The following is a 27,211-nucleotide window of genomic DNA, read 5'->3' as shown; positions in this document are numbered from 1 at the left end:
GGAGCGCTGGATAGGTGTTATTCATGTTTAGAACAGATTAAATAGATTCATTTAAATTTCTCTGTATTTGAGCTACTGTGAAGTGTAAAGTCACATTAATTGACTGCATTATGAAATGATGTTAATACATAAAGCTCTTGAAATGTATGTATTTTTCTTTCCATTGACAGGCAGGGGTCCTAACTGTAAACCTGAAGACCTGCAGAGACTTCAGTAAATCTGGTATGTTAAAGTTTCTGTCAGTCTCAGTGTTAAGTCTAGATTTTAGGTTTGCGTTTGTGTTGATATCGAGCCACAAAACTTATCAGCTGATTTTGTTTGCCTTGATCAATAATTATGGTTCTGGGTTTGGCTGTTTTTCTGCACCAGCTCCTTTGAAGAAAGGCAGTCGGGCTGCTGGGAGGATCACTATTGGGAGAACGGTGAAGTACACCGTGCAGCAGCCCTACAGCGACCCCATGTGCTTTGATGAATGGAAACACTTCTCGCTACAGGTTAGTATTACTTATCAATGTCTTCTCTCTTTGCACAGCAGACAAATGGGTTTTAACCCTCTGGTGTCTTCAAGGATTTGAGATTTTTGGCATATCTTCTTAAACTTGCCTTTAAAGGCACTTGCATATAACGTGATACCCATTTGTTTAATGTAAAATGCTGTTATCGCATGGCTATTTTACAAAACCACTGCAGCAACTTCAGCGGGTGTATATTCTGTTCTGAAGTCATTCTGTAAGACATTGATACAAATAACAAAGCCCCCCTTACCTTTCTTGTCTTTGTGTTTGCAGATCCAGAAGGAAGACATTTGCGGTGTCCAGCAGTCGAGTTTGGTGGTGGTGGAACTGATTATGGTGGATCCTGATTTAACCACCCCCGTACTCATTGGCAGAGACACCATCATGCTGCAGGAAATCCTTAAGGTAAGATACGTTCTCCTTCTACCTCTATTAAGGTTTTATTTAAGCCACTCAGTGTCACTGATTACCAAAAATGAAAACTTAACCTTTTTTTTTCTCTTTTCTCACAGAAATCTTCATTGAGTCATCAGTTTAATTTGAGGCTCATGCAGAAGGTAATGTCTTACCATTAGTAAAAATTCTCTTATTTTATTTCCTGCTTGTGTGAAAGAGAGAGAGAGAGAGATATGATTTTATTTCTTATGTTTTCAGAAAGTCTGCAAGCTGGACGCAGATCTGGCGTTCTCATACGGCTCAATGCGATATGGATATTCTCATCAGGTATGTGTCCAGAACAGATGTAGATTGTACTGTTATCTGTATAAGTGTAGCAGCCGTGTCATTGCTTATAGTAATAAAGATGGTGATGAGCATGTTGCGTTTTCTCTCCCTGTAGATCAAACATGCAGGAAGGACCATTGAGAGTATGGTAGAGAAATCTCTCTTTCCCCGCTGCCCTCCTAATGAAGACCGAGATCCATTATGGTAAGATTTACACCTATATTTCTTTTTTAAAATAATGCTTACATAGTTATAGAAAATGTGTTTTTCCAGCTTTAACATTTAATTGCATAAGACACATTCAAAGCTGCTGTAAAACACTGTTATAACTCAGTTAGTAACTGTTATGTTGCTAGTTTTTGTTAACAAACTAGTTATTAACAGTAGTAGTAGTAGTAGTACTAGTAGTAGTAGTAGTAGTAGTAGTAGTAGTATCCATATAGACAAACTGACAAATGTGTCTGTCTTTCTCTCTCAGTAATGTAATCACCCCCTCTGCACGGACCCGACTGGACTTCATTCCCTCTGTGATGCTGTAACCCCGCTTTGCTGTAGCTCACTATAATTCCTCTTTACAGGACAAAAACCATAAGAATAATGTGTAAAGCTGCTGTTGACATTAGCCGTGTTGGAGGGCTGTAGCTCCAGGTTGGTAACAACAAAAGCAAGTTAACATGCACATCGATCTCCATTCAGAATGCGGTTATGAGAGGAAACACAGAATCCTGCAGTAATAGTTTGTGCTAAAATTATGTTTTAGGCCAAAACTTTATAACAAAATTATCAAAAAGCAATCTCTCAGGCATGAAGTCATGCAATCATAACCTTTTTGTGTAATAACGGGATGTAGGTTTCAGAGCCAGTAAACTCGTCGGACATCTGGTTCCTAGTACTATAAAGGTGCACTCTGTACATTTCTTTGGAGAGGCACATTTCAGACCGAATCACTCCGAATAATTTTTGTCACTTCTAAACCTCTCAATGACTAAGTCATTTTGCAAAATGGGCTGAGTTCCCCTTTCAGTTTCCTTCGAATTTTGTTCTGTCGTATCCTTGTTTATCTGTATTTTGTCTTAAAGTATGGGTTAGTCGTTTAACAGTGTGAATGTGTACGCATGTGTGTGTGAGACAGAGAGTATACGCGTGTGTTTGTGTGTGTGTGTGTTTGTGTGGGGGTCAGTGATTGAGCAGAATTGTGAGTGTTTGAGTGAGTATTCCACCATGATGGCTAATTATTGAATGAATGCATAAGCAAGTGAGTGACGGAATGAATAAGTGAGCAAATAAGCAAATGTGTGAATGACTGATTGAGTCGGTAAGTCAGTGAGTTAAAATCATTTCTTGATCATTATTTTCTCAGTTTATTTATGTATTTAGAGTAAACCAGTTACATGTAGAGTATATCTACATGTAGTTTATCAAATCAAATCAAATCAAATTTATTTATATAGCGCTTTTTACAACTGATGTTGTCACAAAGCAGCTTTACAAAAATGGGAATCACAGCACAGAGAATCAGACAAAACACTGAACATAATATACAGAATATACAGAACCCCAGAAGTTTAGTGTGTTTATTCTGCTGATAAGCATCTATCAGGCAGCTGAAGTTAAACTGAGTAATTCCTGTAAAACTTCCATTTGTGGACATACAGAGGTGCAGGTGTATTAGTTCGGAGGGGGGGGGGGGGGGGGGGGGGGGGGGGGGGGGGGTATATGGAACACTGAGTGTGTGCACACATGTTTGTGTGTGTCTGAGAGAGCAGATTATCAGTGTGTGTGTGAGTAGGTGATCAGTGTGTATGTAAGTACTGTTTGTGTGTGTTTGAGAGTAAGTTATCAGTGACAAATCTGAGTGCGTATATGTTATTATTGTGTGTATGTTTGTGAGTGTGTTTGTGTGTGTGTGTGTGTTTATGTGTAAGAGAGAAACAGAGTGAGTAGGTTATCAATGTGTGTGTGAGTAGGTTATCAGTGTGTGTGTGAGTAGGTTATCAGTGTGTGTGTGAGTAGGTTATCAGTGTGTGTGTGTGTGTGTGTTTATGTGTAAGAGAGAGAGAGAAACAGAGAGAGTGAGTAAGTTATAAATGTGTGTGTGAGTAGGTTATCAGTGTGTGTGTGTGTGTGTGTGAGAGCTGGTTATCAGTGTGTGGATCAGCTCTCTGCAGGTGCATTAATGCTGTATTACACTGGAGTGTTTCCTCTCTCTGAAGTCAGTCTCCTGTATGTTGGTGTGTTTCTCACCGCACTGCTGCGTCTCTCCTCACACACACTCCTCTAGAGACGGAGGTGGAGTTCTGTTCATCAGCGCTGACGCTCTTTTGATAAATATGGAGAAAGAAAAAAACGCCTCCTCTGATTTGTCTCTGAAAATGTTTGATGATTTCCTCTCCTCTTTCTAATAAGGTCATAGTGAGTGTCATTGGCAGCTGTGGGGAGCTCTCTCTCTCTCTCTCTCCCTCTCTCTCTCTCTTTCTCTCCCTCTCTCTCAGTTTCTTCAGTCTCTCTGGGGGAGTGGAGGTGAAGCTTGTTCTGCTGTTGAGTTGAACGGACTGTGTGCAGGTCAGAGGGAGATGGACAGCTGTGTGGCTCTCATTCTTCTGTCCTCTGCAATCACACTCAGTACAGCTGGTAAGTACATATAATTTAAAAATGAAACAAACAATGTTAAACTGTGTGGAGAAAACAACAGAAAATGGAAAAATAGTGAACAAGAAAGTACTAAAATTTAAGCTCTAGTTTAGTTTTAATAATTTAGTTTAAACAAAACTAGTTAGTTAATTAGTTTTCGGTTTGGGAATATATACGTGTATATGTCTTGCAATCTTCATGAGGAATACATGTCCTCAAAATAATAGGACAGCATGACATTTTTGTCCTAACTGAAGCATATCGCTGTTGTCGGAACAAAACTTTGTATTTGTACTATGCATTTTTCAGTTTTTGACATAATTTGAAAATATCTGTTGTTCTTTATATTGTGTATACATTTTATGATGAATGGATCAAAAGAAACGGCCCAAAATGACTTGGAAAATATTCTGGTTCCATTGACTTGCGTTAAAAGTAAAGTATGTTTTTTTCTGCAAAGTTACCATTTTGGAGATACGAGGTTTTGATCCGACATCAGCGATAAATCGCTTTCACCACAAATTACTTTTTTTTTTTTTTTTTTTTTTAAATCCTCTTTTTCAGATACAGAGGCTAAGGTTAGGAAAGGTGTGTGTGTGTAGGATTATTTGGCTACAGAAATACACAAATAGAAACACATGAAAGTTCTAACAAGGATGTGAAGATTGAACTAGTTTCATTCAACTTAAAGAAACTACATTGATTGAAAGAATCGTTCATTCAACGTATTTATTTAGGTTGAATATAACTGGTTTAATTGCTTGTTACCACATGAAGTAGTTTTTTTAGATAGATCTGACAAACCACTTTTACAGTGTACTGTGTTGTGACATTTAAACATGTAACATCAAAAAGCTATTCTGTAAAATGTGGAACAGGGCAGAAGTTGATTTGAAGTGCTTTTGAGGGTTAATATAAAATACTGCTTTTGTTCATCTAAACCATAATTTTACTCTGCATTGTTTCCTTTAAAGTATTTATTATGGTTGAATGAAACCAGTTAAATTGCTTATTTCTGAATGAAGTATTTATTTATTTAATAGTTAACTATTTTTTCCTCTCCGTAGAAGTAGGTGCTCAGCAAAGATCACTGTAAAGGCAAAATCAAGAATGCTCAATAAAGTAAAAAAATAACCACAGAGCAAAATGTAAGGGCTTGATAGACTTGGAACTATCTCTTTTAACTGTTTTTAAGAGAAATATTTATGTTAATGAGTTGAGAAACACTGGCAGAACACCGCAGAAGAAGCCGCTGGGGGGGTATATATATATAAAACCCCTATCCCAAATATATGTGGCAAGAATAAGGACCCTGAATTCAATATATCACTCCCTATTCCCTTATATAAGTGATTGGCAGAAGTAAAACACACACGTAAGAGAAAGTAAATATTCAAATACACTTAAATACAAAATACCAGAGGTTTACTGAGTGTTTCACGAGTGAAAAATATTCTCTTATGGATTTTTCACAATTATCAGGGTTCAGAAAAATACCTTTACAATATAACAGTGCTTAGATTTTTAAATGACATATTTCAGAGTTTTTAGTAACCAGATGTTAGAGCTTTTTTAAGTTACAGATTAAGTAAATGTTCAATGTATACCGTATTTGTTACACAAGTAGCTTTTGTATAAATTCACCTCTAATTTAAACTCATATGACCTATCATGAATTTGACTTATGTAGAATTTCACCTTTAAACACACCTGTAATGGTACTTGAGCAGGGGAAAATATATAGCACACTCATAAAAGAGTTCTGAACATAGGGACAAAGTATAAACCTCTGGAAATATTTAAACTCAAGTGGGCCCACGTTCTTACACACTCAAAAGCCTAAACTAAGTAAACAAAAGAAAAACGTTGCAGGCCTGAGTCGGAGCTGGGGAACGTAGAGACCCAAAACTTAGGAGGTCGCTTCACTCAAAAGAGCAAAAGAAAATATTAAATCAGTACCTTACTTGAGACAACTGTCTGAACCTGTCCAGGCAGCAATAGAAGATCTGAGCACGAGGCGGACCACCATACCTACTGTGAAGCATGGGGGTGGAAACATCATGCTTTGGGGCTGTTTTTCTGCAAAGGGGACAGGATGACTGATCCGTGTTGAGGGAAGAATGAACGGGGCCATGTATCGTGAGATTTTAAGCCAAAACCTCCTTCCATCAGTGAGAGCATTGTAGATGGAACGTGGCTGGGTCTTCCAGCATGACAATGATCCCAAACACACCGCTCGGGCAACAAAGGAGTGGCTCCGTAAAAAGGATTTCAAGGTCCTGGAGTGGCCTAGCCAGTCTCCAGACCTCAACCCCATAGGAAATTTGTGGAGGGAGTTGAAAGTCCGTGTTGCCCAGTGACAGCCCCAAAACATCACTGCTCTAGAGGAGATCTGCAGGAGGAATGGGCCAAAATACCAGCTACAGTGTGTGCAAACCTGGTGAAGACTTGCAGGAAACGTTTGACCTCTGTCATTGCCAACAAAGGTTATGTTACAAAGTATTGAGTTAAACTTTTGTTATTGAGCAAATATTTATTTTCCACCATAATTTACAAATAAATTATTTAAAAATCCTACAATGTGATTTCCTGGATTTTTTTTCTCATTTTGTCTCTCATAGTGGACGTGATGAATGTTGATGAAAATTACAGACCTCTCTCATCTTTCTAAGTAGGAGAACTTGCACAATCAGTGGCTGACTAAATACTTTTTTGCCCCATTGTATATGTAAATATATATATATATATATATATATATATATATATATATATATATAGATAGATAGATAGATAGATAGATAGATAGATAGATAGATGTCTGTAATGGGAGGTGGATCATTATTCTCAGCACTGCAGTAACACTGATCACTGCTGTGTTGGTGCCGTGTTAGTGTGTGTTGCATCCTGTGGGCAGCATCCTGTGACCACTGACGAAGGACTACATCTACAAGGTGGACTGAAAAGGTCAGAGTTACTGCAGTGCTGAGAATGAACCACCACCCAAATAGTACCTGCTCTGTGAGGGTCCATTGGGGTCCTGACCACTGAAGAACAGGGTAAAAGGGGGATTAACAAAGTATCAGAGAAAAAGATGGACTACAGTCTGTAACTGTAGAACTACAAAGTGCACCTATATAGTAAGTGGAGCTGATAAAAGGAAACATGGAGGTGGTAATAATGTTATGCCCAATCGGTGCAGGTCAGTTTAGCACCCAGACTCTTTTAATATGGAACAATGCTGTTGTAATACATACAGAATTAGGTTTGACATTGTCTTACTGAAATGCTGACAAGCAAGTTCTTCCCTGAAAAAGACGCTGTCTATATGGCAGCATATGTTGCCAAAACATGTATATATCGTTCAGCAATTATGGTGCCTTCACAGATGTGCACATTACCCATACCATTTGCACTAATGCACCCTTATAGCATCATGAATACTGGCTTTTGAACTGTGTACTGATAACGAGCTAAGTGGGCTTTAGTCCAAAGGACATGGTTTCCATGATTATTTTTGATTCGTTGCAATGAAGGACACTATTCCACTTTCCCTCAGTCCATTTTTAATGAGCTTAGGCCCAGAGAAGGCAGCAGCGTTTTTGTATCCTGTTTATGTTCAGTTTCTTCTTTGCGTTTTAGAATCTTAACTTGCATTTGTGGATGCAGTGATGAACTGTTTTTACAGAAAGTGTTTTTCAGAAGTGTTTCTGAGCCCATGCAGTGATTTTCACTAGAGAACCATGTCTGTTTTTAATGCAGTGATGCCCAAGAGCCCAAAGATCATAACCAGTATGTACTGGTTTTAGGTCTTGTCCCTTTCATACAGAGATTTCTCCAGATTCTCTCAATGTTTTAATGATATTAGGTATCATAGATGATGAAAAGCAAAATTATTAGCTGTTTTATTTTGATAAATGTTAAAAAAAAGAAAAAGGCCCATATTTATTTCTGAAAAACTCATCCTCTCTGGGATGCTCTTTTTTATATACAATCATGTTACTTACCTGTTACCAATCAACCACCAGGTGTTTTTTTTTTTTATTAGCACCAAATAAAGAAACACAAATCCTGGCTGATCTGAGTTGAACCTCAAATTCATGAACTCATCATCAGCTGCAATGATGATGATAAGGCTCCATGAGATCATGGCGTCTTACTCTCTTACTCTTTCTGTTATACAGACAATGTAAGGTTGGTGGATGGTGGCAGTCGCTGTGCTGGGAGAGTGGAGGTTCTTCATAGAGGACAGTGGGGAACAGTGTGTGATGATTACTGGGATATGACTGCTGCTGCAGTTGTGTGTAGAGAGCTGCGCTGCGGAGAGGCTGTAGATGTACTGAGTAAAGCTCACTTTGGACCAGGATCAGGCCCAGTCTGGATGGATGATGTGTACTGTAGTGGATCAGAGTCCACACTGAAGAACTGTTTATCAGCAGAATGGGGAAATCATAACTGTGATCATTCTAAAGATGCTGGAGTCATTTGTGCAGGTAATGTTTACCATAATGGCTTTCACATAAATACACCGATACAGTGTATACTAGTTAATATATTTTGTGCTGTACAGCAGTTTGCCATTTAACTCTATTTTTACAGTCATTAACCTCTTAAGTAATTTTAAAAGTAAGTTTATCCTAAAATACTCCTCAAGAAATCAAATATCTATCAAAATATTATTATCAATCATAAACACGTGTGATGAATGATCGCTTGATAATTCTCTCTTGATAATATATTAGAAGTCAGGCTCTTTGGTGCTTCTCGCTGCTCTGGGAGAGTGGAGGTGCTTCGTGGCGAGACCTGGTCCACAGTGTGTGAAGCTGACTTTGACCAGCAGGATGCAGAGGTTGTGTGCCGAGAGGTGGGCTGTGGGCTTCCTGTGGAGGTGCTGGGAGCAGCAGCTTTTGGCAGAGGGGAGGGTCAGGTGTGGTCAGAGGAGCTTCAGTGTAGAGGCAACGAATCTCAGATTCACTTTTGTCCAACATCATCTTCACACAAACACAACTGCTCTCATGACAGTGATGTGGGACTGGTGTGTTCTGGTAAGAGCAACATTTGTATTAACCACTGTAACAAAATCATGTAACTGTCTGCTTTGCATTATAATAACTATACAGACCAACAAGTAAAGCTTTATTGTAAGCAAACAGGTAAAACTACATTACAGTTTTTGATTAGGTGCTAATGCAGTAATCTCTTTTGCACAGACAGTCACATACAGTTCTCCAAGCACCATTGTAACCCTTTATTTGCCCAGGACCCTTGTGTGGAGCCCAGTGTGCACCTGAAATGCTCTATCTCTGTCTCTCTCTTTCTCTTTCTGTTGTACAGACAGTGTGAGGTTGGTGAATGGTGACAGTCGCTGTGCTGGGAGAGTGGAGGTTCTTCATAGAGGACAGTGGGGAACTGTTTGTAGTCGTGGCTGTGATATGACTGCTGCTGCAGTGGTGTGTAGAGAGCTGGGCTGTGGAGAGCCTGCAGAACAACCACAATATGGTCGGTTTGGACCAGGATCAGGACAAATTTGGATGGATTATTTGCACTGTAGTGGATCAGAGTCCACACTGAAACACTGTAGTTCACTAGGATGGGGTAAACATGAATGTGGGCATTATGATGATTGTGGAGTTATCTGCTCTGGTAAGCTAACAAGGATAACACTCTGTCTATATCATTGTCATGATCATAATCACATAAGATCCATTTTGATAAAGTCTAATTATCTTGCATCTTAAACACCAGTGACACTTAAATGGGTATATGTGAGAGAAACTGTGGGAAAATGTAGGAAAAATATTAATAGTAACCCTCAAGTAGCCAGATTCTGAATTAAGAAGTTAATTCTATAAAACCTTAGCTAGTTTGGAGGTAAAAAGCAGTGCACTAACAGTCCTATCTAACACCATTCGGTATATAAAATAACTCTTAATGTAATTTAAATATACACAGGCCGCATGTCCAGACTTACTGATGGTCCTCATCTGTGCTCTGGGAGAGTGGAGGTTCTTTATGGAGAGACCTGGTCCACAGTGTGTGATGCTGACTTTGACCTGCAGGATGCAGAAGTTGTGTGTCGAGAACTGGGCTGCGGGCTTCCTGTGGAGGTGCTTGGAGCCGCTGCCTTTGGCAGAGGGGAGGGTCAGGTGTGGTCAGAGGAGCTTCAGTGTAGAGGCAATGAATCTCAGATTTATTTCTGTCAAAAAACATCTTCATTCAAACGCAGCTGCTCCCATGAAAGTGATGTGGGACTGGTGTGCGCTGGTAAATCATTAATATTTCAAAAAATATTTACAACTTTCATGAAAGCATTATACTGCCTGTTCCATTATATGGGCAGTGAGTTGCTCTTATTCATGTTCTTTTCTCTAATGTGATGTCGATTCAGGTTACACTGAAGCTCGGCTGGTGAACGGCTCTGACTCCTGTTCTGGTCGAGTGGAGCTCCAGTACCTCAGTGAGCGGGGCTCAGTGTGTGATGTAAGCTGGGATATGAGAGCTGCCAGTGTCCTCTGTGGTCAGCTGAACTGTGGGAGTGCTGTGGCTGTGTTGGGGTCAGACTGGTTTGGGGAGGGGAGTGGCCAGATCTGGGCTGATGTGTTTGATTGTCAGGGGAACGAAACTCACCTGTCAAAATGTCCCATTTCATCATGGAGTCGAACTGCATGTTCTCATAAACAGGATACTGGAGTCATCTGCAGTGGTGAGCTCTCAAAATTGTGTATTTCATTTTAGAGAATTAAAGCCATGTTAAAATGTTGCTGTGTTTGTCTATGGCAGCCTAAATCAAAAAGAAAATTGTAAATAAAATTAAAATCTTACTCCATTACTCCTCAGTTTCCTCACTGGAGTTTCATGAGGGACGAGTGAGGTTGTCTGGAGGGATGAAGTGTGAAGGGGAGGTGGAGGTGTACTTCATGCAGGACTGGAGGAGAGTTCTGCTGGACTCCTGGAGTGAGTCTGAGGCCTCTGTGGTCTGCAGACAGCTGGGCTGTGGCTCTGTGTTCAGCTTCTCCAGCTCCTCTACATCCAGTCCTGAACACAGTCACATGTGTGTGACGGGCTTCAATTGTTCTGGGAGTGAAGCTCATCTGGGGAACTGCAGCAGCGCACAAGCGGTCAACTGTAGCTCCAGAGAACAGCTCTCAGTCACCTGCTCTGGTTAGTGTAACACTCTTTAAATATTTTCAGAAATGAGCAATAGTTACACTACTTATTTAGTCCAGCTCCAAATATTCAATAGCTGTACAATGTTCATGTCAAAGTGAAGAGTGTAACGTGGAGCGATGAGGCGGACGCATGCGCTGAGATAAGCGACTTTTATTCTGGGCAAATCCAGGATTGTGGTCAAAACAGTCCAAGGTCATATATCCAACACGAAGCGATCGGGGACAGACATGACAGGATAAACACTAAACAGGATCCAATGGTTCAAACAGTGCAAACACAACGAGCAAACACAGGGCTTAAATAACAATGGGTAAATTGAGGGATAGGCAGGAAACAGGTGAAAACAATCATGGGCGGAGACATGAAACGAGGGGCTGGACTAAACCAAAACAAAGGGGCACATGGAGTAGTGGGAGGAGCCAACCGTGACAATGAGACAAATGTGTGGGTAATGTAGAGAATAAATTAAATATGTCCATAATGTAAAATGACTTATTGTCTTATCCTGGACTTGTTCTTAGTTTGAACGTGATAGTTTGTGTATATGTGTGCGTGTGTGTGTGTGTGTGTGTGTGTGCGTGTGCGTGTGTGTGTGTGTGTAGGTAAGTTTAATCCAGCTCACAGCTCCATCAGGCTGGTTGGTTCTGGGGGAGACTGTGCAGGAAGGCTGGAGGTTTTCCACAGCGGCTCATGGGGGACAGTGTGTGATGACTTGTGGAATATTGAGGAAGCACAGGTGGTGTGCAGACAACTGCAGTGTGGATTGGCCCTCAGTGCTCTGGTACCAGCCCGATTTGGGCCTGGAACCGGACCCATTTGGCTGAATGAGGTGGAGTGTGATGGTAATGAGACGTCCCTGTTGAACTGTAGACACCATTTTTCTGGAGAGGATGAATGTGAACACAAGGAAGATGTAGGGGTTGTGTGTTCAGGTAAAGTGAGCTGGTTTCTGCTGTTTTTGAAATTTTTAGCTTGTACTGTCATCTGCCATTATTATTCACAGAGACAGCTATTTTCAGTATTGTGGAACCATCACACAAAAGTAGTGTTTTTAGTTTAAAGACGAGATATAAGCAGACTGGTCGAATGACTTCTGTTGTATTTTAGTAGTTGTCTCATTTGTTGGCTGGTGATCAAGACAAGCACATGATAGACACCCCTCAGTACAGTGTGGTGTGATGCCCCCAGCCTTCTGTGAGGATACTTGTTTCTGTGAGTGATAATGGAGGATAAAATCCTTTATATTGTAAAGATATTGTGTAGTGAACTTCAATGCTTTTAGAAGTTTTAGAATATACTACATCAGTTAGTAGTCCTGTGAAACTCAGTAGATATGTTTTAGTTAATAGTGAACTTCCCAACTACCATCACTACTGTACTACTACTAATCTACTGAGTAATTATACTCCTTGGACGTTTGTAGTAATTACTTAAGTGTTAATGCAGCACTACTCATTCATCCCTTCTTAATTCCTGATTAGTTGCCTATTAACAATGAACCTGTATTGAAAAGTGTTATTTTATCTAGTTCTAGAGGTGGTACATGTATTTTTACTGCTCTACGTGAATCACAATTTTGCACCCTCTCTAAGTTACCAGTATCAAAACCAATAAGCAACAACACACACAAGACAATATCCTCCCATACACACTAATTAAATATTGTAGCACTAGTGTGCTCAGACTTTGAACAAGTAGGCTATTAAACTGACAATATGTGGCTAGTTGGAGTACTGCACACCTTAGAAAATGCATATTGTTCGTTAACTTTGAGTTCTGTGAACTGTTAGTACAGGTTTGAAGTATGTACAGGCCATATTCCAGTGCACAGTGCATAGAATAGTGAACAGTTAATGGCTGCTCAGCACCCCACTGGCCTGGAGAAAGAAGCTGTCTTAGAACCAGCTGGTTTGGGACTTTGGGTGGATGAAGTCTCTTGTGATCCTCCTTGAATTAATCAAATCGAGGTCGGTGTATAACCCGATGAGGAGGAAAGCTCAACCTTGGTGATATGATGGGTTGTCTGTACCATCCTTCACAGATTTTTATTTTTTTTTGGTTGAGAGCAGTGCAGTTCCCTTACCAGGAGTTGATGCAGCAAGTTAGAATGCTCCCAAAAGTGCAGGTGTAAAATGATCTAATATTAAATAGATTCATGCTGAACCACCCTCATCCTTCTTAGGTAGAAGAGATGCTGTTATGCCTTCTTCACCATACGTCCATGTGATGTCCTTCATGATGTGTGCACAATCTAGAAACCTAGAAATTGAGAAACCTGAAGTTGATAACCCTCTCTACAGTGCCCCCATTGATGATTATTAGAATGTGCACCCTCTCTTGCTTCCTGAAGTCAAATATTAGACCACTAAATAATAAAACATCTAAATAACTTTATTTATAAACAATGTATACTGAAAATTGAATGTTAAGCTTAGTCAGCTTTCTCTCACCAGAATTTAAAGAGTTCAGACTCACTGAGGGCTGTGAGGGGAATCTGGAATTGTTCTACAATGGAACCTGGGGTAATGTGTGTGTAAATGGGATGGATGCAGAAACAATGAGTTTGATCTGTCAAGAGCTGAACTGTGGAAGATCTGGCGGTGAGATGGCTACGAAAGCAAGAGTGGAATCAGCTCCTAACTGGCTGGATGATCTGACATGTAGGAAACATGACTCCACTCTGTGGCACTGTCCATCTTCACCCTGGAGGGAGAACAACTGTGATAATAGCAATGAGGTGGCTCACATTACCTGCTCAGGTAAGTAGCATGTAGTGGTTCTGAATGTTGGCATTAATATAATATATAATAAGATGAACATCAAATGAAAGTGGCTGCGAAACAGAAATAGGAAGGTCAAATTTATAAGTGAAACAAGTTGTATGTGTAAAAATTCAAGATTAATAAATTATCTTACCATTTTCACAGAAAACAAAAATCGTAATGTGTTACGAAGTCATCTAAAATGCTCCTCATCTCTCCATCAGGCCTATCAGAGAAAATGCTCAAGTAAGCAAAATAAGGTTAAATATTGGTTCAACCAATGTATATTCTATTTGCACTAAATACTCATGTTGTGGCACATTGTGTTATCACATAGTTTTTTTTAATTAGCTTTGCCAATATCTCCTCATGTGTGACATGTGCGATGTAGAACGCCTGCCTCTTAGATTGATGAGAGGAAATGGAAGCTGCTCTGGGAGGCTGGAGGTGTATCATAACTCTAAGTGGGGGTCCATCTGTGATGAGCTTTGGGACATCAGGGATGCTCAGGTGGTCTGCAGGCAGCTGGGCTGTGGGCCAGCGCTGAGTGCTGATGGGAGAGCTGTCTTTGGTGCTGGTGAAGGGCCTATCTGGCTGAACAGAGTGAAGTGTAGAGGGAATGAGATTCACCTGTGGGACTGTCCTCATTCCCTGAAGAACCACACTGACTGCTCCCACAGGCAGCACGCTGGAGTCACCTGTGAAGGTCAGAGGGGTTTTGGAGTTTCTAACTTGAATCAAAACAATTTTACATGGGTCTTAGTAATGTGCAAGGCTGCTTGAAAAAGTGCATTGAGGAATGCAGTCCTTAAAGCTACATTATGTAAGTTTTGGGGATTTGGAGACCTCTCTGGTGGAATGCATGAGTGAATGCATGAATGAATATGTAATTGCACACAGCATGCAGAAGAATTTGTAGATTTTGTAACAAGAGTTGAGCTTCAGACTCCTTCCCTAGCATGAGCGTGTTAAAAAAAATATTCAAGGAGAACTTGAAGAATTTAAACAGACAGGACATTTGAGGTCTTCCAAGGATGTAAGTGAGTTAGTATGGTCATCATGTCATCAGTATAATATGGTTTTTGCATTTGAGACTGGATCATGAAGCTAGACTTGCTTTTTTGAGCCTAGTTGTGTGACATTAGACATATGACATGATCCAAAATCCTCATGAGAACTGATCCGACGCCTCTGACTTTTAAATTATGTCTGGGTGCGCATGCAGAACACATTTTTTTCCATCATGACTAATGATAGTTCTTTGAATAAATAAATAAACGAATGAATAAATAAATGAATAAAACATATTGTATGAAATCCGAAGCAGAATTGCTAGTTAACATGATTCCACTTTAATGAGTGTTTTTTTTTGTGCTTTGGTGGATTTTTAATTTCGTGAATTGCTTCTGCATTTACAGACAAATCTATGCCTTCTACTACTACACCCATAATTACAACCACCACCACCACAGGTACTATTTTGTCATTTTAATAAATGTTTCTGAAGAGGTTATTATGTGCTTCACACAGTGCTGTGTTTTAATTTGTTTACAGTTCGTCAGCCAGTTAAGACAAAAACCCCTCCTCTGCAAACTCCTCCACCAGTTGTTCCACCCATCTATCCATTTTTTCTCCTGGTTCTGGGAGCGGTGCTCTTCCTGGCCTTAGTCCTTCTGTTTGTGCTGTTTTACCAGAACAGAGTGCTCAGGAGAGGTAGAGAGATTCAGAGATCATCTACAATCCACTTTCTATACATTCTCTTAACATCATTAGTCCTTCAATCTGTCATCAGTCCTCTCTTCTACTGAACTGGCTCCATGTTTCTCTCTGTCTCCCTCACAGTGCTCTCTAAGAGGAGGCGTAAGACTCTGACTGAGGTAGTCTATGAGGAGATTGACCGTAGATACATCACTAAAGGAAATAACTCCACTCAAAGGGGTGAGTGATATAGTATGTAGTGCTCTGCATGAGGTTCAATATATTCAATTAAAATATATTTACACACTTATACTTAACTGAAAAAATGCAATACATGTTCATTTGATCAAGTTAATAGGCAATTTGCTCAAATTAACATTTTTATGTATAGTTTAATATAGTTTTCAGGGTATTAATAATAAGAATAAATCAGTCAGTTTATTAGATTAACTGTAAAGTTAGAGTAGATCTACATGTAGACTAGTGTGTTTATTCTGCTGATAACCATCTATTAGGCAGCTGAAGTTAAATTGAGTAATTCCTGTAAAACTTCCATTTTTGGACATACAGAGAAACCACACAGCTACAGGTGTGTGTGTGTGCGTGTGTGTGTGAGTGAGAGAGAGAGAGAGAGAGAGAGAGAGAGAGAGAGAGAGAGAGAGAGGAAGAAGAAAAGGAGAGAGTAGGGGTAACACCTTATGTGTGTGTGTTGAGAGGGTGGTTGTGTGTGCAAGGCAATTGATCAGTGAATGATTGACAGAATGACAAGTAACTAAATGAGTGCATGTGTCTGAGTGAGTGATCAAGTGAGTGATCTAATGATGGTACAGAAAATGTGATTGAAGGATTGATAGTAGTGAGATATTGAGTAAGTGAGTGATTGTCCATGTGACCCAATAAGTGAACAACCAAGTAGTGAGTGAATGACCAAGTCATCATGTTACAGCAACAATGACTGATTGAGTGATCAGTGAGAGACCCAGTAACCGAGCATATAGTTACAGAATCAGTGGGTAACTAAATGAGTGGCTGAGTCTGTGATGGAGTGATCAGTGAGTGACTAAGGCAAAGTTAGCAACTGGATGACCAGATTAGTGACCAAGTGACCAAACGAGTGACTGAGTAAGCAACAAAATGAGCTGTTCATAGAGTGAACAAGTGAGTAACAAAGTGAGCAAGTAAATGACCGATTAAGTTAGTGGCCAAGTGAGTAATTAAGTGAGTGACTGAATGAGAGAGCAAGTGACCAAGTGAGTGACCAATTAAAGGACTGATTGATGAATGAGGGACGTAATTAAGAAAGTAGCCAAGTGAATGAGTGACTGCATGGATGTGTTAGTGAAAACCAAAGTGAATGAATGGATAAGTAAGTGACTGAATGAATGACAAAGTGACTAAATGAGTAAGTGAACAAGTGAGTGATCGGGTTAGTGAATAATTAACTGACCAAATGACCAAGTGGGTTACTTTGACCAAGGTGAGTTAGTGACTGGATGAGTGACCAGGCAAGTGAGTGACAAAGTGACCAAGTGTTAGTTTGATCAAGTGAGTGACCAAGTGATTACTGAGTGAATGAGTGAGTGACCTAGTATTACAGTGAATAAGATTGACCCAAAAGCCGAGTGAGTGAGCATAGGACCAAATGAGTGATGAGGTGAGTGAGTGAGAGACCATTTGAGTGACTGAGTGATCAAGTGAGTGACCAAATGAATCAGTCAGTCAGAGATTTTTTTTAAGTGAGTTAGTAAATGTGTGTGCAAGTAAATGAATGGACGAGTGAGAAAGTGTTGCTACTGAATGAATCAGTTAGTCAACAGAGTGAGAGTCAATCAGTGAGTCTGTGGTTGTGTCTGAATTGTTAAATGGACCCTTTTTTACTAGATTTTGACTGATCTGTAGGCTATGACTGTTGTGACTATATTGCAATATATATATATATATATATATATATATATATATATATATATATATATATATATATATTTATTGCAATAACTATATTTTAGTTATTGGGATGCAGCCTGTGTTTGAGTCAGTCAGGCAGCTGATCAGTAACTGAGAAAGTAAACAATCAAATGAGTGAATTAGCCTGTGTGTGTGTGTGTGTGTGTGTGTGTGTGTGTGTGTGTGTGTGTGTGTGTGTGTGTGTGTGTGTGTGTGAATAAGTGATAAGAGGGAAAGTTAATTAAGTATTCACAGACAGCCCAAGAGTTAGCAGGTCAATCAATAAGAGAGGAAGTGAAGGAGTGAGCAAGAAAGTGAGCCAGTAAGGGATCAAGAGTGCAAATGAGTGAGTGTGTGAGTGAGTGAGCAGGTGTGTGAGTAAGAATGCGAGTGTGTCAGCATGACAGATAATTGTTGAGTGGATGTGTAAGCAAGTGCGTGACTGAATGAGTATCTGAGCGAATGAGCAAGTGTGTGAGTGAATGTATCATTAACTCAAGTCAGTGAGTTAATGAGTAAGAATTATTTCAGCATATTTTTCCTAGTCTTTTATTAAAAAGAGTAAATCAGTTAAATGATAGTTTAGTGTATATTAGATTAAATATACAGTTAAAGTAAATCTACATGTAGTGTAGCGTGTTAATTCAGCTGATAAGCATCTCTTAAGCAGCTAAAGGGAAACTGCCATATTTGTACATGCAGAGAAACCACACAGCTGCAGGTGTGTGTGTGTGTGTGTGTGAGAGAGAGAGAGAGAGAGAGAGAGAGAGAGACAGGAGGTAATTCTGCTGATAAGCATCTATTACGCAGCTAAAGTTAAACTGTGTAATTCCTGTTAAACTTCCATTTTTGTTCATACAGAGAAACCACACAGCTGCAGGTGTGTGTGTGTGCAGGTGTGAGAGAGAGAGAGAGGATGAGAGGAAGAGAGGATAAAAGAAATAGAGAGAGAGTGGGGGTAACACTGTGTGTGTGTGTGTGTGTGTGTGTGTGTGTGTGTGTGTGTGTGTGTGTGTGTGTGTGTGTGTGTGTGAGAGAGAGAGAGAGAGAGAGAGACTAAGCTAGAGTTACCAAATGTGTGTGTGTGTGTGTGACTGTCACTGACTATGCGAGCTCATCAAACAGTGATTGACTGAATGATTGAAGAGTGAGTCAGCAAGTGAGTGACCAAATCAAATCAGGTACCAAGCGAGTTACTGTTGGACCACTGATGAATCACTGAGTGAGTGACCAAATGAGTGACTAGGTGACCTATTAAGTGAGTTACTGAGAAGATGATTGAGTGATTGATTGAGAGACCATGTGAGTAAAATAATGAGTAGTGACTTATTTAGTCATGGATTGAGTAACTGATTGTCCATGTGATCAAGTGAGTGAACAACCAAGTAATGAATAAATGACAAAGCGTCAGTGTCAGTGACTGACTGAGTGCTCAGCGAGAAACCCAGTAAATGAGCAAGCTAAAGAGTTACCAAATCATTAGGTAACTAAATGAGTGGCTGAGTAAGCAACAGAATGAACTGTGATCAGAATGTGATCGAGTGAGTAACCAAATGAGTGACCAAGTGACTGAGTGATTGGTAGTTTGATGAATTAATGACTAAGTGAGCAAAAGAATTAGTGAATGAATCAGTGTGTAAGGACTCAAGTCAGTGAGTGGATGAGTGAGTCACTGAGTGAGAGATCAATACATTTTTTACAAGTGATGGATTGAGTGACCAAGTGACTGATTGGGTGATCTAATGAGTTAGTGACTGAAACAAGTGAGTGACCAAATTAGTTACTTTGATCAAGTCATCAAATTAATGAGTCAGTGACCAAATGAGTGATCGGATGTGTGAGTGTGTAAACAAGTGTGTTAGTGAATGACCAAATAAATGACTGAATGACTGACCAGATGAGTGAGTGACCAAGTGACAAAGAGAATGACCAGTTGATAAATGAGTGCCCAAGTAAGCAAACAAGTTAGTGTGCAAGTAAATGATTGGGTGAATGAGTAAGTGCCCAAGAGAACAAATGGACGAGTGAGTGACCAAGTAAGTGATTTATTGAGTTCATAACTGAATGAGTAAGTAACTGCATGAGTAGCCAAGTCACCAAGTGAGTGAGTTAATGACTGAGTGACTAGGCAAATGAGTGACAGAGTGCATGACCAAGTGACCAAGTAAGTGACCAAATCGTCAAGTGTATGATCAAGTGTTTAGTGAATGAATGAATAAGTGACCAATTGAATTAGTATAACCGGGAGGCCAAGTGAGTGAGTGAGCAAGTGTGTCAACAGAGAGTCAATAAGAGTCCATGGCTGTGTCTAAATAGTTAACATGAACTTTTTTCCCACATTTTATCTGATCTGTAGCCCATGGCTGCAGTATTAGTGTAGTGACCCACTATTACCCATGGACATGAAGAGGCCTGGCCATGCAGAGTGGCCAAGCGTGGAACCTTATGGGTTTGCCGCACTCGTGGTGGCAGAGACATAAGGCTTGTGAATTGTTGTTCCTGATTAGTCTAAGATGTGTGCTGGTGGTGTGGTTGGTCAAGGCCAAGTATCCTGGAGCTCCAGCTCCAGTAAAGTAAGGATTGATGCTCTGAGGAGATCCTATATGCTGGGGAGGAGGACACAGCGCTCAGTCTCTCTCTGCTGTTGTGTACAGCCCTAAGAGAGGACAGCAGCAAGAATTGCCAAGAAGCATGTCTTGTACAGCGTGTTCCTTTACTGGGGCGTAAACATTCCAAATCCCTACTGCAGAGAGATTGTGAGGGGCATGTGTCCATGGAGTATTCTCAGACTTTGTGAGGTTGTCAGGATGTCTTTTCTGAAAAGGGGGGCTGTATCCTCTGTGCTAGGCTGTGGGCTGGTTTGTGTGGGTTTACTGTTTTGCTGTTATAGGCACCCATGTGATGGTGGCAAAAGGACATCATCATCTGCAAAAAGCAGAGATGGCACCATCCAGCCTCCATACATAATGATTTCCTGACCTTAGCTACACCTCAATACCCTGTCCATGAATATCACAAACAGAAGTGGAGACAAGGCACAACCTTGACAGAATCCAACTAAATGCTGAGTATACGGACACAGCCCGGAGTAGTGGCCCTGGCACTCCATATTCCCATAGGACCTCCCACACAATCTGGTTGTAAGTCTTATTGAAGTCCACAAACCACATGTAGACTGAGTTAGCAAATTCCCATGCCCCCTGAATAATCCAAGTAAGGGTGTAAAGCTGGTCCATTTTTCAACAGCCGGGTTATAATCTAAATTCTTCCTCTTTAGTCAGGGGTTCGACCACTGGTTGGAGTCTCCTTTCCAGCACCTTGGCATAAACTTTCAAAGGGAAGCTGAGCAGCGTCATAGACTGGTAATTGGAACACACTCTCCAGTCCCCTTTCTTTGAAACAGGGACCACCAGCCCAGTCTGCTATTTAAATGGTACTATTCCTGAGGTCCGGGTGACATGTCATCCAAGATAGCCTCACAGCATCCAGAGCCATAAGCATTTCTAGGCAAATCTCATCCACCCCCAGTGCCCAGTGATACCAAGTACCTCAAAGACTACCATCCCCCATGGGGGGAGGCATGTCTTTTGGGTGAGGAGTTTTTCAAAGTGCTCTGGAACTCAGAGTTTCTCCACCCCTGCTGAATACAACTTTAGCAAAGCCACTCTGATGAGTCGCCAGATGATTGTCGAGAACCTCCTTGAAGCAAATCAAAAATTTTTTTTCCATGGCATCTCAAAACTGTTCCCATGTTCTGGATTTTGTTTCTGCCACCACAATTGCTGCTGCCTTTTTTCCCCATCTGTACCCATCTACTGAGTCAGGAGTCATCCCAGCCCACCAGTCCTTAAAGGTCTTCTTCTTCAACTCAATGGCTTCCCTCACCACCCTTGTTCACTGGGGGTTCTGGGGTTGCCACCCCAACAAGCTCTGATGGCTTACACTATGATGGTTTTGTTCATTTTGACTCCGTCACCTACCTCTCAGTTTTTCCTAGCTCTTCCTCACTGTCCGCTTGGGTGTATGAGATCAGACTGGCAGTTTTGCCAGAAATCTGATCCAACTCGCTACCAGATGGTGATCAGTTGACAGTTCAACACCTTTCTTCACCTGAGTGTCCAGAACATACGGTCCTACGTCGGATGAAACAATAACAAAGTTGATCACTGACCTTTGATTCAAAGAGCTCTGGTACCATATACACTTTTGAACATCTTTTCAAACATGTTCAATCAATGACTAGTCTCCAGCAAGATACTCTAGTCTGTAGGTGGGTTCCTTTCCTGAACCTACCTACTCGCTCCAAGAAGCTTGAATACTCTAAACTGTTGTTTGGTGCATAAACCCACACAGTAGTCATAGGTTTCTTCCCTGAGATTTTCATTTGCTTTGAGGGTGACCCTTTTGTCCTCCGAGACAAAATCCAATAGGTCATCATTTTTAATACATGCTTTAATTAATGTATTGTTGTCTGAAAAACATTACATGAATAAATAATTAAAAATAATTTAATGTGTAAACGCCTTAAGAACATATGTTCCACAGCAGCTGTAAAGACGTATCAGTTGAGAAACTGAGGAGAGAGGAGGCATTCCAAGAAAAGATGCATCTTATATTGAAGTCTTTTTGTTATTGTAAATCATGATGTTGGAACAAGACCAAAAGATGATTTGTATTCAATTCATTTTTGTTGTGGCTGAATTTTAACAAAATACAAAGTCAACTGATGATGTCAACCACCAGTAGCTTGCAATGGTCCACTGCACTCAGATGATTTTTCTGCTCTCTTTTAACAGGAAGTATCCTCTCTGAAGCACAGCATTCAGGATATGAGAATGTGGATGAGGAGCTTCTCACAGGTAAGAGGACCAGAACATGTGTGAGACAATTTCCATTCCACTAAGATACACTGTATTGCCAAAAATATTTACTCGCCAATCCAAATAATTGAATTTAGGTTTTCAAATTGCTTCCATGGCCACAGGTGTATAAAAAGTACCTAGGCAAGTAGACTTCTTCTACAAACATTTGTAAAAGAATGGGTCACTCTCAGGAGCTCAGTGAATTCCAGCATAGTACCGTGATAGGATGCCACCTGTGCAACAAGTCCAGTCGTGAAATTTCCTTGCTACTAAACTTTCCAGTCAACCGTCAGTGGTATTATAACAAAGTGGAAGTGATTGGGAACAACAGCAACTCAGCCACGAAGTGGTAGACCACGTAAAATGACAGAGCGGGGTCAGCGGATGCTGAGGTGCATAGAGCTTCATGGAATGGGTTTCAATGGCCAAGCATGCTGCATCCAAGCCTTACATCACCAAGCACAATCTAAAGCGTCAGATGCCGTGGTGTAAAGCACACTGCCACTGGACCGTAGAGCGGTGGAGACGTGTTCTCTGGAGTGACGAATCAAGCTTCTCCGTCTCTCAATCCGACGGATGAGTCATCAGACCAAGAGATTTTGACAATTTCATGCTCCCAACTTTGTGGGAACAGTTTTGGAATGGCCCCTTCCTTTTTTAACATGACTGCGCACCAGTGCACAAAGCAAGGTCCATAAAGACATGGGTGAGCGAGTTTGGTGTATAAGAACTTGACTGGCCTGTACAGTCCTGACCATAACCCTATAGAACACCTTTGGGATGAATTAGAGCAGAAACTACGAGCCAGGCCTTCTCGTCCAACATCAGTGTCTGACCTCACAAATGCACTTCTGGAAGAATTCCAGAAAAAAAATTCCCATAAACACACTCCTAAACCTTGTGGAAAGCCTTCTCAGAAGAGTTGAAGCTGTTATAGCTGCAAAGGGTGGGCCAGCATCATATTAAACTCTGTGGATTAAGAATGGGATGTAGCTCAAGTTCATATGTGTGTGAAGACAGACAAATGAATACTTCTGGCATTTTAGTGATTATAACAATCACAGCTTAAAAATAAGATAATTTATCCGTATGTATGTTTCATATGCCACAGTTATGGAAATGTTTAGGATTAAACCAGTATTTAGAGAATTAAAATTTCTATGGAGGGAATACATGTGTGTGTGGGATTGCAATGCATGATTGTGAACCCAGTTCACAGTGATCCACAGCACTTCCAACACACACGAGTGTGGGGGTTCTGTATTCTGAACATGCTTCATCACTGTTCTGCTCTCCTCTAACAGGAAGTATCCCCTCTGAAGAACAGCATTCAGGATATGAGGATGTGGATGAGGAGCTCCACTTGGGTAAGAAGATCTGAAATTCCATACAAATGAGAAATATTACTCACCAATAGAAATTAGAGAATTCATTATAAATACATGTACACAAATAAATACATTTAGTCAAGTTTGTTTTAGCCATGTCTCTTCTATGCCAAGAACATTTGGGCTCAGAGTAAAATTCTCATCCACAATCACACCTAATGTCCTCTCTTACTTATACACATACAAACACAATAAAAAAACAAAATAAGTCCAGAAGTGACTCTTTGGTCAGCACTCAGGTAGGACTTCAACTGAGATTTGCTTTTTGGCAGACATTCAGTCAGCAGTTTGTCTCTATAGTCTTATCATTTTTTGCATTTCATTGTTGTCCAATGAGTAATTGTGATTGTTTTTATGTTTATAAATACAGTTTGCTTTTATTTGATTTAGGTGAATCAGCAAAAGAGGACACAGCAGACAGCTATGATGATGTCATCACTGCTGGACAGATCTCTGTTAGTGTAGCAGGTGTGTTTCTGTTTGGGGATTTTAGTTGAGAAAGAAGAAATAAAGTAGGGATTAAAATCATTACTAATGTTATGAAAATAGAATAATCTGTATTTGTAATGTCTTTGTGAACCATTTGTGGAGCTTTACTGACCCTTACAACAGTGGTCCACACATAAGTGCAGGAAGGCATTTCGGTGCCCACATATGCCCGTCACACCTGCAAAATCCAGCCAATGTATTAATTTTTATTCAAATTAAAATATCATTTTGTAAATGCTTAAAAAATGCAAAACAGTCTACATTGATAGTAACAAATGTTACAGAAACCCAGCACACAGCTGTGTCTGAAACACCTACAAATACAACCGTGTAAAATACGGTTTTATGTAATTTAAATATCTCTGTGTTTTGTTGTAGAGGGCTTAGCGCAGATTTATGATGATGTCATCACTGCTGATCAGAGCTCAGCTGCTGTAACAGGTTTGACTTGTAATGTAACAACACTGTAATATCAAACATGAACACAGTCACTGATGATACTGAAGCTGATTTAATGACTTTTTTCCCCAAAATTTTGACCGAATACTCAGCAGATGTCTATGATGATGCTGTTACCATGGGACCAAACTCCAGCATTATGGAAAGTAAGTCTTCTTATTGTGTAATTAATAATTGATTTACAATTTACAACCAAAGCTTCAACAAAGAAAAAATAATATGTTTATCTCTCCAATAATATGTTTATCTCTCCAAATTGGTGTAGTGGACACTCGAGAGAGCAATGAGGATATCATCACTAATGAACAGGATGAAGGGCTAAAAGGTGATACATAAACAGCGTTGTCGTTCACTTAATAAATAAACATATCCATATTTGTTAATGTGTAAACAGTTAGAAGAGCCTTTTTAACTCACAGGCTCATTCATCGTGTCTGTGTCCACTTTCTTATGGAGAAAGGCGAAAGTGACTCAGTTGCATGGGTTCATCTCCAGCATGAGGAGACTGTGATGGCTCCAAGGGAGCTGTTGACAAGGGATGTGTGGATATTTGAGCAGCTATGTTAATGTGTCTCCTTTGCTTTCTGCTCTCATGAATGAGTTGATCTAGTTGAAGAGCTGTTGCTATAAGAGTCTCTAGGGAACTGTCTCAGTTGCAGTTTGCTAGCTCATCTTTCACAGCTTCACTACTCCATTGTAGAAGGCTACAGTAATTCTTCATACTTCCTTTGGCTTCACATATACATGCAGAATTTCATCACACATTCAGCAGCTCCCAAAGTATAACAGGTTTAAAACACCAAGAAAACAGAATATTTATAAAATGCAAGGCAAAAAATCATAGCAGACAGAAGGCTTCAAGACTGGTTCCCCAGTTCCTTAAAAAGCAAGCAAGACGAGGCACAGATAAACCACATTAGTTATTAATACAAGGACAGGTTATGATTAAGCCACACTTAGGAAGGTCTAGAAGTTCTAAAAGCACTGGAGTTTGGTGGCATCTAGTGCATCTTTTTTGGCATTTGGCAGATGCTCTTATCCAGAGCGACATACAGTTTGATCATTTTACACAGGTAGGCGAAGGTAGTGTGAGGATTTGCCCAAGGACTCTCATTGGTATAGTGTAGGGTGCTTACCCAGTTGCTAAAAAAAAAAAAAAAAAAAAGATTATTTGAGATATGTTCTCATTTTACAGATTATGATGATGTGGAGGAAGAGCCTCAGACAGAGATGTATCATGTGACTGAGAGACCACAGCCAGTGTCTTTCCTCGGGACATTATATTCAAACCTCTTCGGACGCAATAAATGATTTTGTTATAGATCATATTTTGTACCTTAAGAAGCATAAGCAATGTTTATTGTAGCTTCGCACATGTCAAATAGGATATGGTGGTGTTAAAATTGAGTGTTGAGAGGATTACAGACATTCATACTGTTGTCACTCAAAAACTGCCATTATAACTGTAAAAGGGTTTTTCTGTTCTGATTGTATGATTATTATGTGAGTATTATGCATCCCCAGAGCCTTAGTCACAGCTGCAAGTCAATTTCTCTATCTTCAGTTTCTTATGAATTAAGTGTGTAATAGAATGTCCTGCTATGGTCAGAGAGGTAACTCTCCAGTGTGCTTTTTATATTTTGACCAGCAGTATAACTGATAACTGTTTATTTGTCACTTTGTGTCTCAGAAATGTTGTGTTACTCTTTTAGGAGGAAAAGCTTTAGCTTACTGTGTTGTCTACATAAAAACAGAAAATAGATTAAAAAAAAAAAACAGCAGAGTATATTATCTTTGATTAAGTATAGTCTCAGGTTACATGGAGTGTAAAGATACACAGAGTATAAACATGGTTTTCTGTTGTTAAAGAGGGACTTTAGCCCCAATAAAGGCAATCTGAACAGTGTTCATCACCCCAAGACAGTGAGGGAACAGTCTGAGAGGACCCAGAATTCTCAGACCAGAAAACCAACCCATTATTTATTATTTTAGCTGAGATTTAATTCTTTTTTTATTTGTTTCTTTGTTTTTTATTGTTTTCTTTATATACTGATAATCAATTATTTGGTCATTATAAAACAGAATGTAATAAAAGAAAATATCTTTGAATAAATATGACAAAGTCAGTTTGGTTTGACAGAATGGAATTAATTTTGTGATGAAAGATTAAAAAACCCATTAACCAGTTTCATTCTACCATTTGTTTTGGTGTATAGACCTGATTTACCTCAAATAAGTGTAAATGTTATGTAGTTGGCCTTAAATCAAGACCAGAGAACATTTTGAATCATTATGAAAGAAAGACAGGTATGAGTTTAAGCTGTGCCTTTCAATCTTTTATAAAACTTAGTAGTGATGTCAAACCAGATCATCCAATTATTAATCCACCGTTTATGTTTTGATCAAATTTGAATGATTTATTATTTTCCTCTTTCATAACGTGGTTTATTTCATTTGATTGTTAAAAGGCCTCCAAAGTCACCAGCAACAAGGTGGTGTGAAAACAGATTAATTATAAAATGTTCTAGAAGTTCTAGAAGCACTGGTGCTTTGTGGACACCAACTGCCTTAAT

At 39.9% G+C, this 27,211-nt stretch overlaps 2 protein-coding genes across 3 annotated transcripts in view; both read left to right on the top strand.

Moving 5' to 3' along the window:
* The window catches only part of LOC119263275 (C2 calcium-dependent domain-containing protein 6-like), a 4,072-nt gene extending 1,169 nt beyond the window's left edge, over positions 1–2,903 (top strand). The window contains exons 2-8 of the mRNA XM_037538138.1: positions 171–222; positions 370–494; positions 789–920; positions 1,028–1,072; positions 1,170–1,238; positions 1,354–1,442; positions 1,717–2,903. Of these exons, the coding sequence (XP_037394035.1) occupies positions 171–222; positions 370–494; positions 789–920; positions 1,028–1,072; positions 1,170–1,238; positions 1,354–1,442; positions 1,717–1,777 (573 nt within the window). The 3' untranslated portion in view covers positions 1,778–2,903. The remainder of the gene's footprint in view (positions 1–170; positions 223–369; positions 495–788; positions 921–1,027; positions 1,073–1,169; positions 1,239–1,353; positions 1,443–1,716) is intronic.
* A 431-nt stretch (positions 2,904–3,334) lies between these two features.
* LOC108415949 (scavenger receptor cysteine-rich type 1 protein M130-like) lies at positions 3,335–26,825 on the top strand. Of its 2 annotated transcripts, none has more exons than XM_037540176.1 (21): positions 3,335–3,869; positions 8,051–8,359; positions 8,609–8,911; positions 9,201–9,509; positions 9,819–10,130; positions 10,255–10,569; positions 10,704–11,027; positions 11,639–11,968; positions 13,490–13,795; positions 13,964–14,044; positions 14,190–14,504; positions 15,217–15,270; positions 15,353–15,511; positions 15,641–15,736; positions 22,237–22,299; positions 23,607–23,669; positions 24,081–24,158; positions 24,558–24,620; positions 24,734–24,784; positions 24,904–24,963; positions 25,834–26,825. In XM_037540176.1, the coding sequence occupies exons 1-21, from the start codon at positions 3,812–3,814 to the stop codon at positions 25,947–25,949; spliced, it is 3,765 nt and encodes a 1,254-aa protein (XP_037396073.1). In that variant the 5' UTR covers positions 3,335–3,811; the 3' UTR covers positions 25,950–26,825. The 2 variants fall into 2 exon arrangements, with proteins under 2 accessions (XP_037396073.1, XP_037396072.1); XM_037540175.1 differs by having other exon boundaries at positions 24,731–24,784.
* Positions 26,826–27,211: the final 386 nt, after the last annotated feature.

Source organism: Pygocentrus nattereri, chromosome 1, assembly GCF_015220715.1.
Source record: "Pygocentrus nattereri isolate fPygNat1 chromosome 1, fPygNat1.pri, whole genome shotgun sequence".
Taxonomy (NCBI): domain Eukaryota; kingdom Metazoa; phylum Chordata; class Actinopteri; order Characiformes; family Serrasalmidae; genus Pygocentrus; species Pygocentrus nattereri.
Note: the sequence above shows the minus strand (reverse complement) of the source record. Positions and strands in the feature narration are given on the sequence as shown.